The sequence below is a fragment of the Triticum dicoccoides genome, chromosome 1A (assembly GCF_002162155.2).
Source record: "Triticum dicoccoides isolate Atlit2015 ecotype Zavitan chromosome 1A, WEW_v2.0, whole genome shotgun sequence".
NCBI lineage: Eukaryota > Viridiplantae > Streptophyta > Magnoliopsida > Poales > Poaceae > Triticum > Triticum dicoccoides.
In genome coordinates this window covers 275,649,482-275,661,805 of record NC_041380.1, presented here as the reverse complement: position 1 = coordinate 275,661,805, position 12,324 = coordinate 275,649,482, and the positions used below count along the sequence as shown (strand labels likewise).

General features: G+C 43.4%; 1 protein-coding gene across 1 annotated transcript; it reads left to right on the top strand.

Annotated features, from left to right (window-relative positions):
* The first annotated feature begins 1,933 nt into the window (after positions 1-1,933).
* Positions 1,934-11,932, top strand: LOC119268809 (non-lysosomal glucosylceramidase-like). The gene is made up of 18 exons (XM_037550520.1): positions 1,934-2,492; positions 2,628-2,738; positions 2,863-2,919; positions 3,019-3,095; positions 3,195-3,294; positions 3,701-3,774; positions 4,356-4,456; positions 4,704-4,807; positions 6,068-6,121; positions 6,692-6,747; positions 6,836-6,874; positions 6,977-7,118; positions 7,277-7,461; positions 7,792-7,862; positions 8,065-8,137; positions 9,060-9,121; positions 9,884-11,150; positions 11,432-11,932. The coding sequence occupies exons 1-18, from the start codon at positions 2,412-2,414 to the stop codon at positions 11,688-11,690; spliced, it is 2,913 nt and encodes a 970-aa protein (XP_037406417.1). The 5' UTR covers positions 1,934-2,411; the 3' UTR covers positions 11,691-11,932.
* Positions 11,933-12,324: the final 392 nt, after the last annotated feature.

Genomic DNA, 12,324 nt, shown 5'->3' with positions numbered 1-12,324 from the left:
CAATACAACAGAAGCAGAACGTAAGGTTTTACCTCTTCGAGAGGGCCCGAACCTGGCTAAAAATAAAACATCGTGTCCCTCTTTGTCATGTTACCATCTAGCCAAGATCACCAGCTCGGGACCCCCTACCCGAGATCCGCCAGATTCAACCCCGACACCAAGGCCGCTGTGGACGAGGCCACAACGACTATGAAGGCCTTCTATTCTTCGATCTGGAAGCTGGGCAACTCGGTGGAGCTGGGCTTTATGGTGAGTTTCATTTGCTCTGAACTTGGTAAGTTATCATGCAACGATATTGGTAGTAGTGGTAACCCTCGAGGCTTAGTGTGGTTGACAAGGGGAACCAGACTTAGGTCCTGTAGCCCGTCGAATAATTGTCTTTGTGTAATCTTCATTGTAGCCCCGGGCTTTTACTTTGTCCCTTTGTTTGTTTATGCAGGAGTTGGCGGATGAAAATCGCGATCGCCGAGCTATGTAGGTAGCTTGCGGAACGACGCCATGTGAACGAGAACCTGAAGAGGGTTACGCCAAAGCCTAGGGTCACAATGCTAGCCCAATGTGGCCCAGGACGAAACTGATCCAAGGGTCCTCAGCCCAATCACCAGGCTAGGGACCCCTAGGCCGGGACACCATTAATCAACATTTACATGCAACAACGGAGATGAGTACCTATTATACCGCTACAAGTGGGATCAACAATCTACAAATCTTGCTATATATGATTTCAATAGCTATTACTCCCTCTATTCGGGAAAAAAATGTGTTCAACCTTACTTTACTTTAAAGCCGCGGCACTTTTTTGGATCGGAGGACGTTATATCTATACCTACTAATAAAGTCAATAATGCTTCTACCCGTCCGTCGTTAGTAATTTTGCAAAAAGTCCCCTATGGTTTTAAGTAATTAACCCGCAGTCCGGTAAATAAGTGAAAGAAAAAATGTTTCGTATTTCTGCTTCGTGCCGCGTCCTACGTCGCCCGGACCGGGCCTCATGTGCTGATGGGCTTTTTGCTTGCCTTCCTAGGATCATGCTGAAAAAATTATATAATTTTGGCTAAATAATAATACCACATCGCTTCTTTACGCATAATCTCACCGGTTCATATAGGTACACATTGATGATTCAATAAGAGACCATAGAAATCAGAAAACAGAGGTGACAAGGATGAGATATAGTGAATATTCAGAGATGAAGATGAAGAGGTGACAAGGGGAAGGAAACGATGGATCGAATAATCGATCAAACAAAGCTGGCAAGACATATAAAGAAGAGCAGATTGCAACACCACAAATCAGAAATCGATTATCAAAGATCAAAGAAATCAAAGAAAGCGAATCGGGAATCGATTACAAAGACCAAATAAATCAAAGAAAGATGTCGCTGCTCTCGCATCCTAGAGGCCGAAGAAAGAGTACTCAAAGAAATGGAACAAGGAGGAGGTTTGGGTGGTGGAGAAGAGGAGCAAGAGGGAGGTGCCGAGGAGGAGGCGTCGGCGCCGGTGCTGGCGGGGCTGACCGCGAGGCAAGGCGTGGGGTGCTCCCCCTTCCCTGTGTGCATGTGCGTGCGGTGACGACGCTGGAGGGGGCCGATGGAGAGACGAGAGAGAGAAGATGAGGGGATCGGTCTCCCTGGCTCTAGGGTTAATTGGGGTAGGTAGGTCGATCAATGTGGAAAATTTAGGTTTGGCGATGGTATTGGGCTGGTTGGACTCCCTCCTTTTTTTAATTAGACAGAAACTTGAATAAAATCAAGATAGAGAAGAGATTTAGACCAACATAATTATTTCCCTGGGATCAGAGAAATATGGGGAATTTAAATTAAGTGCTTCGGGGACTTTTACAAATTTTATATTGCTAATGGACACATCAAGTTTTTTCCCGATGGATAACTGCTATCACCACCCCATAAGCGCATACCGGCGGGTACATACGTAGCCAGTTAGCCACCTTCGTTCCTTCCTCCCCCTCTCAAAAAGTTCAGCCTCCACTTCCCCTCCTCGTCATCTTCCTCGCAGCTGCGCTTCTCCCACCACACCCGCCAACACAGCTTAGCAGCAGCAAAAAGTGGACCTCGAGCGAGCAAGCGCGCAAATTCCATTCCAGGGTTTCGCTTCGATCAGACTAGGTCCAATCGAGCCAGCGCGCGCGGGCCCTCGTTAGCGGCCGTGCCGGATCGATTCCAAGAGGACGGCCGTCGCCGGCGGCGGCGGATCGAGGCGCGGAGTCTCTGCGAAGAGCAGCGCCGGGGGCTCGGATCCACGCGCTCGGAGGAGCTCATGAGGCGGCCTGCCACCTGTGGATCTCCTGGTTCCGCCTGGGCCTCCGGTTCGGGCCTCTGCTAGGCGGCCGGGGCCTGGGACGGATCGCGCGGGAGGTGAGGAGGAGGCTGTGGCATTGGAGGGTGAGCGGAGATGGTGAGCGGCCACCTATTCCACAGCCGTAAGAATTCGTGGCCGCCGGAGGAGTATGTGGGCCGGACCGCCCTGCAACTGGTGAGGCGAGCTCGCGTCTCAATTGCGGCGAGTTTTGTTTTCTCATTCGCTATTTTGGTGCCTCCTTTGAGCTGTGGTGTGTGCGCACCGGTGTAGTGTACTGATGTTATCGTGTGGTGCTGGAATTTTTTGCAGTTGGATTTGGACGGCGGGTCGCCGCCGGAGCAGGCATGGCGGAGGAGGTTGAACAGTCACGCCAACCTACTCAAGGAATTCAGCGTCACCTTCATGGAAGCAATGAAGATGGTATATGTTGCAAGGGCTGGTTTCCATAAGTAGCTTGTGGGTCATTGTGGCGTTTGGTTTCTGTCGCTCGTTCAATTTTTTGCCGTAGCTGCTAATTTTTTTTCTTGCAATCCGAATTTGTCAGATGACCCTCGGGATGAGGCTTTGGTCATATGTCCGTGAGGAGGCTTCCCATGGAAGGGTAATATTCTCTAGCACAAATTCATTTCAAAAAACTGTGTAGTATTGCAGTGGAAGATTGTGTGGTAACAGAATGGGGCCTGCATTTGTGCTTTTGCAGAAAGCTCCTATTGATCCGTTTACAAGAGAGAGATGTAAGCCGTCGGCTTCGCAGGGTGTGCCGCTCGGAGGGATGGGGTATGACTTCCTGGACTGTTGTTTCTGTCTTTAATCTCCTTCATTTGTGTTCACATCATGTAGGCTTTAGATTTTGATATTAGTAGATTGCGTTCGCAGGAGTGGTAGCATTTCAAGAGGATTCAGGGGAGAGTTCAAGAATTGGCACATCATTCCTGGTTTGTGCGAGAATTCGCCGGTCATGGAGAACCAGTTTTCTGTAATGCTTTCATCTTATCTTTGTTGTTGCCAGCTAATGACATTTAGTTTATTGAGTATTACATACTTCTTGTGTTGTTGCTACTGTGCTCAACTGTGAAATTGGTTGGTGCTAGCAGTTTTGGGGGATAAATGTTGATATAAGATGACATCACGTTTCCATGTATTTTAATGGCTGTACATTGACAGCATTCTTGTGCGGATTCCTTATTGGTTGCTGAAAAATGAACTTCCCATTTCGTTGTTGTATATTTGTGAGCAGGCTTGTATTTTATGTGTGTTTTGGCATGTAAACATACATCATCTATACATTCAGCCTTTTACTTTAGTCTCTGTCCAGTATCACTGTATCAATTTCTCTCACAACATTGTTATATTGATTTCTCCTTAATATTATGCTCTTTCAGATATTTGTATCACGAGACAGTGGGAATAAAAAATACTCATCGGTATTGGCTCCTGGACACCATGAAGGCTTAAAGTAAGTTTTTAGCCTGGTTTATTTGGTTCGAGCTTACTAGCCATGACTCATGAGCAAACCGTAATTTTGCAATCCTTTGCGGATCCAGACTGAAATTTTGATTATTTGACTTAGCTTCAGCATGTACACATCTTGTGTGCCTTTTAAGAGTCCAGACTGTTTTTTTGGCAATGTTGTTCGCAATCACTTCCTAGCCAAACCAGTGTATACTCTGCCTTCTTGCATCTGTTCTTCTGGTTTGCCTGGACTCTCTTCTTTATCTCGTTTTATGGATTTATGGAATTTATGTGGTCAACTTGTACAATCTGCATCAGTTGGTTGCATTTAATTTATGTAGTCTGTTATCAAGTGCCAATGATGTCGCACAAACATTGTAAGTAAAATTGTTCAAGTTTGTGATACAGGATATCGTTATTGCAATTGTGTGCTGTTTGGTTATACAAGATAATCTTGTGGAAGCAGCATGGCTCGCTTCATGAACCTCCACCAATTTGTGTAGTCTAGATTTTGTTTTGTAATGTTATGTCCTCCGCAGAATAAAGTACACTTTGCTGATGGCTTGATGCCTTCGATGGTTTCAGGAAAAGTAGTGACTCTGGAATTTCATCATGGGATTGGAACCTGAGTGGTCAACACTCTACCTACCATGCATTGTTTCCTAGGGCCTGGACTATTTACGATGGTATGGCACTATGGAACTGTGGGCACACACGTTTTCCAACTTCGTACCATTAATTTTATTTTCTTGGGAAGTTTACCAGTGCGCTGTTGCACTTCAGTGTAATGTTGCCAAGCCAGCTTATGTGTTGATTGTAGAATGAATATAATTCACTTCCCAGCTTTGCTATTATAAACTTGATAATGGCATTTGTTGATTGCTGAGAGACATGCTCTCTAAACTAAAGGTTATGAATTTCCCATGAATGCAGGCGAGCCAGATCCAGACCTTAAAATCTCATGCCGCCAGATATCACCATTCATTCCTCATGATTACAAGGATAGCAGTCTTCCGGCATCTGTGTTTGTGTACACTGTACGTGACTTGCTCAATTGTCTTATTCTAAATTGGTACCTCCAGACTGCAGTAGATGTATTCACATAGCCTCTTATGTTCTATTTCCCTATATGTTATACTTGAAAGACGTTGTCAAACTTAATATGGCAACTAAGCCTGTGAATAGTTTATCATCCAGACTAAAGCCAGCCCAAATCAGGTGACTCCACGGGCAGCATCCAGACCAACTCGATCCAACAAAATTCTGCTAGAATCCAAACCAAACCAATCTGTACTTGTTTTTCACCCAACCCAAACCAAAACTGGTTCCATTTTTGGACTGAATCCACAGATTGAAACCATGGACAAGTCCATATATGTAGGTGCCGTGGACAAGTTCATATATGCAGGTGTGGAGTTTCTGAATTTCATCTAGGAATCTTTCTATGGGAAGCGGTGTGGGCGGGAGGTAGAACCTGTAGACCGAGCTCTGGACGCCAATGAGGAGACTGAAACCCGCAGCGATGGAGACGACTCGACACTCGAAACCAACGGCAGCGGCGGAGACAGACTCGAGCTCCATGGCGACGGCGACGACTCGAGCCTTGGGACGTTGGAGGCAACTAAAATTGGGCAGCTTCAAGGGTCGGAAAGCTGGAGGAGAGATGAGCGAGCTCCAGCCGGTGGCGGCGACGGCCGACGGCCCGACGGGTGCTAACCGCATGGCAATGACTGTCGAGGCTAGGGGCATTGGTCTCGTACAGTTTTGGTCGAGAGACCGGTTTCTATCCACGAGTTGAAACTGTTTGAGACCGATCTGTAGGTGTCCAAATTGAACCAGACTAATCCATAATACCTAAAGCCCAAACCACACCAGATTATATTAGGGGCTCAGCCCATTTAAACCCATCCAAAGAGGATTCAGTAGAGAAACCAAATTGAAACTGCGGTTCCAATCCAAACCATTCCCAGGTTTAATGGCAACTTCAGATAAGATATTCCCTTGATAGTAGAGTTTTGATATGGTCTGTCCACATTGAAGTATCACTTCCATCACAGGATCAACGCCAATGTTTCAGAATATAATAGATACAAAAGCATCTCCAGTTACAGCTGTGGTTTTCAAAATTTTGGGATGTTACATCATTGCAGCTAAATGAATAGTGATATTGCGTACACGAGTTCCAGTTGAGTTTCATATATGTTTTACATGCCGAGATGCTAGTATTAATACAAATAAACCTTTTCTATCTGATATATTTACTTGGCCATTCCTTCTTTTTGTTATATTTATTATAGCTGGTGAATACCGGGAGAGACCGTGCAAAAGTGAGCCTGTTGATGACATGGGCGGTAAGTATACAACTAAAGCTTATGTACACTACTGATGCAACAGTATTATCGCTGGCAGAGCCATTTTTGAATATAAAAACTGGTAGACATCTCCAGTAGTAACTGCTGTCCCTTACATCATGGCGCATCTTGATAAATACCCTAACATTCTCCTCCCGAGGTTCAGGATTAGAAGTGCTTGATGTTCATTTGAAATCAAGTCTGTGTGGGAGGCAGATGTTTTTGTAGAATTCTTTTTTTAGAATAACCACGATCATGCGTATCATATATTTGTAGAGTTTGGTGTGTGTAGTAATACATAGATAACTGGTTGTGTAGCTGCTACAACTAAAGAAATACCAAAACTGAGGGTTATGCATTTTTCATTATTATTCCTGGTGTAGAGGAACGGATAAATAACTGTTTGCTGTAGGTTCTATCCCTTAAAAAGGAGTTAAAAACTGTTTCGAAGATACAATTATTGAAATCTCAGAACTTTACACTCAACTATTATTTGATCTTTAATTTGTTAGTAGAACTGAGAGTGCGAAAATTGGATGAGCTTTTAGTGACATATCTTATCAAATACAGAATTCCATTGGAGGTTTTTCTCATCATTCAGGAGGCCACTTCAATGAACCATTCATGTAAGTAGATCTGTTAATATACCTTTGTGTGTCTGTTGGCCCTCTGAAACATTGGTACTCAATTGTATGATCTCATAACTGTTATCAGTGGGGATGACGGAGTGTCAGGAGTGCTTTTGCATCACAAGTGAGTTCCAAACCCTCTGCTTTCAAATAATGACATCAAGTTGATGAATTCTTTTGCATTATGTTGTTCATCTGCATGATGACAAGCTGGTGTATGTTGCAGAACAGCAAAGGATAATCCTCCAGTTACTTTCTCTATTGCTGCCTGCGAAACTCAGAATGTGAGCGTGACAGTCTTGCCTGTTTTTGGTCTTTCTGGAGAGAACCATGCTTCGGCGAAGGAAATGTGGGATACCATGTCAAAGGTAAATCACTGATACCTCTTTCTTTCAATGTTGCAGTGTGGTGGCTGATTTTTCATACCATTTATCTCTTGATTTGTTCTCGTATTTACACTAGTAACATATTATATATCTGTATGAAGCTAATATTTTTATTCTGTTCCATTTTTCTAATTCCTCAGGATGGCCACTTCAATCGGGAAAATTTCAATGCTGGTTGTAGTATGCCTTCTTCTTCAGGGGAGACACTTTGTGCCGCTGTCTCGGCATCGACTTGGGTGGAGCCGCATGGTAGGTGTACTGTGGCATTTGCTTTGGCTTGGTCCTCACCTAAAGTGAAGTTTCAGAAGGGGTGCACATATAACAGGTGAGTGTTCTTTTGCTTCAACAAAAGGGAAAACACCTTTGTCAATTCTATGTACATTCTGCTAGCCATCTATCTACAAAGTTTTACTTATAAAGCAACACTTACAACATGGTCAAATGTTTCATTGGAGTACCCATTTTTTAGTTGTATGTTCACATTGAACACATCAGACGCCTTTCCTTTTTTTGTTTTTATGGGGTTGTATGAAGGAATACAGAGTCAGTACGGTGGTACCTAACAAGTGAATCTGTTAGTTCATGTGCAACTAACTGTTAGTATGCTGTAATGCCTAATCATGAGAGATAACTTATATATTTTCTCATGTTGCAGGAGATACACCGAATTTTATGGAACTTCTGAAAGATCATCATCTATTCATTTGGTACATGATGCCTTAACAAGTATGCTTCTTGTCACTTGCTAGACTTTTAAGTGCAGTGTAGTAATTCATAGTTGGATTGAATATCCGGCCATAGATTGACAACAGAACTGTTGTAGTGTTGCTGTGATAGGTGCAGTATTGATCCTTGCATTACTGATTCACTTATCAATTAATTATTTGCCTTCGGATATGCTGCTGTGTGACCCTTCCTTGCTTTGCAGAATATAGACTTTGGGAAGAAGAGATCGAGAAATGGCAAGACCCCATACTCAAGGATGAAAAACTCCCAGAATGGTATAAGCTTTGTCTCCTGCTGTGCTTGTATATAGTTATTATCATCAAGCTGTGCATTGCACCTCTAAAGCATGTTCGGTGTAACTTTATAACTTGCTTAATTATTTAAAAAAAGGGTCAAGTCTAAACTTTGTAGATAATTGTACTCCCTCCGTCCGGAGGTATGGTCCTCAGTGTTTTGCAAGGAGTTGCAGCAGCAGGTAAACAGGAAAGAGGAGACCGTTGGGAAATTATATTATTGCATAAGAGGTCTTATAAGTCTAATATCATGTTAGGAGCAAGGTTCAAAACATTGGATATTGGACTTGTGTCAGTTTGGCCCCAAAGGAGTGGTATGACCAGATATTGGCAAATGTGACCGATATTGTGGCTGAGATAACGGATATATCGGCCGATGCACAATATCGGCAGCCAACCGATACTGCAATATTGACCGATGCACCCAATATCTAGAACCATGACCAGGAGAGTCAAAGGCATGGACATTCACTATATAAGGCTGCAGTTTTGTTTATGTTTTGAGACAAGCAAGAAGAATCAACCTGTTGTCTCCTAGTTATTCTCTCAACTCTCACTTAAATCTATATGTACCCAATCCCACACTCAGGTCATCTGGCAGATTTGTCTTATCATTCCTCTATTGTTCTAGGCATCACATATGATTGTTTCGACCTTTGTCTGTTACCATTGTTGAATGCATCTAACTCATTCTGTGTAAGCTTATTCTAATTCATGTAGCGGCCTGCTGATCCCTACCTGGGTGTTGTTATGCATGGGTTGAACGCAATAATTTATTTGACCAGTGGAGCTCTGTACTTCTGTCTCAATAATATATTTTTGTTTCCTCAGACAATGATAGCTGATGTCTTAACTTCCTCTTACACAAAAACTAAATCTTGACTAGTGAAAGTCTTATCTGCAGGTACAAGTTCACCCTTTTTAACGAGCTTTATTTTCTGGTAGCTGGGGGAACTGTTTGGACAGGTATGTCGTATCAATACTTCTCAATGGTTTTATGCCTAGCATAGTATAAGAACTGGATGTCACGAGCGTAGTTTCATAAACTGAACCGGGCAGGCGTTCCGACTGAAAAACCCGAACCAACATCTTGTCCGGTTCAATAAGATTAAAAGACTATTTTTGCAGAGAACTTTAAAAAAATTGAATTATGTATATCAGGCGGGGTTCGAACTCTGGACCATGAGGTCATGGGTTCAAGTCCTGGAAACAGCCTCTTACAGAAATGTAGGGAAAGGCTGCGCACTATAGACCCAAAGTGGTCGGACCCTTCCCTGGACCCTGCGCAAGCGGGAGCTACATGCACCAGGTTGCCCTTTTTATATCAGGCGGGGTTCGAACTCTGGACCTTAATCGGCAATTGCGCTGAGCTGGTTTTGTGATTTATTGGTGAAGTACTGCTTATATTATTTGTACCCATGCAACCTGAGTTTTTTCTAGAACTAGCTTAAATATCAATGAAAATATGATGGTTTTATCCGCATTGAACCATCCTAGCTGGCGATCCAACCAGCGAACAATTGAGCCAGTCTCTCGACCGGTTCACTCACTGTTCTAGTCTTCCCTTTAAACTACGGTCACGAGGATAGTTTCCTCCTACTTTTGTGTTGCATTATTCTTTTTATTCTCAAAGTTACATTGCAATTGCCAGAGTTCCTTTTTAGCACCTACCCCTTCCATGTGTAGTACCCATCCTTATGTATATGTTCTTTCCTTCTGATGATGCAGATGGTCAACCTCCAGCGTTTAGTGAATCAAGTCCTGCTTACCAACATAAACATTCAAAGAAGGGCACTAAATCAGAATCAGTTAAAGATAACCATGTCAAGCCAGCAGCAGAGCAAGTCTCTGATGGAGATGACCTGCCTAATGGTGAAGAGCGAAGCGTGTCAATGTATACAGCAGTTCATGGATCACAGATGCCTGAACAAACCAGTGGACTTAGGTTGCAGGAACCGATTCCTTATTTACTTTCCAAGGATGGCCCTGAAAATGTCGGTAAATTCTTGTACCTGGAGGGAGTGGAATACATCATGTGGAACACGTATGATGTGCATTTCTATGCTTCTTTTGCTCTCCTTGATTTATTCCCCAAGATAGAGCTGAGTATTCAACGCGATTTTGCTGATGCTGTTCTGTATGAAGATCGGCGGAGAGTCAAATTTTTGGCTGATGGCACCTCAGGAATCCGTAAAGTCAAAGGTGCTGTTCCTCATGACCTAGGAACGCATGATCCATGGCACGAAATGAATGCCTACAATATACATGATACAAGCAAATGGAAAGATCTAAATCCCAAGTTTGTACTCCAGGTGTACAGAGACTTTGCTGCCACAGGTGATATGACATTTGGTAGAGATGTATGGCCTGCAGTCTGTGCAGCAATGGACTACATGGATCAGTTTGATCGCGATTGTGATGGTCTCATTGAGAATGATGGATTTCCTGATCAAACCTATGATGCTTGGACTGTTCACGGGATCAGTGCCTACTGTGGTGGTCTCTGGCTTGCTGCACTTCAAGCTGCTGCTACAATGGCTCATCGTCTTGGGGATCGTCCATACGCTGAAAAGTACAAGCTGAAGTTTATGAAAGCTAAAGCAGTGTACGAGGCAAAGTTATGGAATGGGTCTTATTTCAATTATGACAGTGGTACAAGCAGCAATAGCCGGTCCATTCAGGCTGATCAGCTCGCAGGACAGTGGTACGCCGCATCATCAGGCTTGCCCCCAATTTTTGATGAGCACAAAATAAGAAGTGCTCTGCAGAAAATATTTGAATTCAATGTTATGAAGGTAAAAGGAGGACGGATGGGAGCTGTAAATGGTATGACTCCCAAGGGAAAGGTGGATGAGACATGCATGCAGTCTCGGGAAATCTGGACTGGTGTTACATACGGTGTTGCAGCAAACATGCTACTCCATGGGATGGAGCATCAAGGTTTTATCACTGCGGAAGGAATATTTCTTGCCGGCTGGTCAGAAGATGGATACGGGTAAGCGCTGCCTTTCACATTGTTTGGCAGCATTTCACCTTCATAATCATAAGCTCAGTTACCGTTTGTTTCTTCATTCTATTACTGCTTGCTTATGCTGCTATCCATAATAATCTATTGCAGAGGTCGGTGTTTTTACCCTCTTTTTGAAAAGAAAAAAGAAGTCCATAATAATCTATCTAGTGTTGGTAGCTGTTACTTTGCACCAGCAATTTGCAGCATCAGTGTGCGTGCCAAACCATGTGTTCTGAATGTCACTCGAGTTTCCTGTGGTACTGCAGGTATTGGTTCCAAACACCGGAAGGATGGACCACAGATGGGCATTACAGGTCGCTGGTATACATGCGGCCTCTTGCTATCTGGGCAATGCAGTGGGCATTGTCACCCCCAAAGGCGATTCTCGAGGCACCCAAGGTAAACCTGATGGACAGAATACATATATCCCCTCAAGCAGTCCGAGCAGTCGGTGAGATAGGTGTTCGAAAGATCGCCCCCGATAACAGATGTATTCCGAGCTCCACGTTCCAGTGCGAATGCTAACCACGGGAAGAAGGTAACGTGTAACGACTGATGAGTAAATCATGGTTTTTTTCCGGCTTTTGCTTGCTCCCCTCCAAGATCCAGGGGGGTTCAGGTCTTTTTTTTCCCTTTACAGTCAGAGGGAATACCTATGGGACAGTTAAACTCACAGCTCCAAAGAGCTCTTGTTGTATAATTTGTACAGTGAACTATTACGTAACATATTCAAGAAGTTTGCGAAAATTTGACATGCCTTCTTTTTAGTGAGCGTCGGCGTTTTTTCTGATTAAGTAACAAAGTTACAATGACTCCTGGATGCAATTCGTATTAGAAAGAAAAACACACAGACCAGTATAGTTTATACAAGGGACAATTACAGTTTTGCCTTTAGTTGTGCCAGCCCGTGGGTTTTGCTACTTTTCGGCTTTGCTCAGTTTCGTCCTTAGATTTGTCTCTGAGGAGTCTCCTTTGAACGTTTGACCAATACTTTAAAAATTTCATAACAAATTCATACGAAGTCATAAAAATGCAAAAATGTTCAAAATGACAACTAAGATATCACAATGTTCAAAATGACATTACCATTATGTGCATGCCATTTGCATTCACGAAAAAGTACCGTTTAAACTACTTGAGGTTATTAATCTTATAAGCA

Coding starts and splice junctions, on each gene's coding strand:
- LOC119268809 (XM_037550520.1), top strand. CDS start 2,412: ATGGTGAGCGGCCACCTATTCCACAGCCGTAAGAATTCGTGGCCGCCG. Junction 2,739..2,862: donor TCATGGAAGCAATGAAGATG/GTATATGTTGCA, acceptor CGAATTTGTCAG/ATGACCCTCGGGATGAGGCT. Junction 3,775..4,355: donor GGACACCATGAAGGCTTAAA/GTAAGTTTTTAG, acceptor CGATGGTTTCAG/GAAAAGTAGTGACTCTGGAA.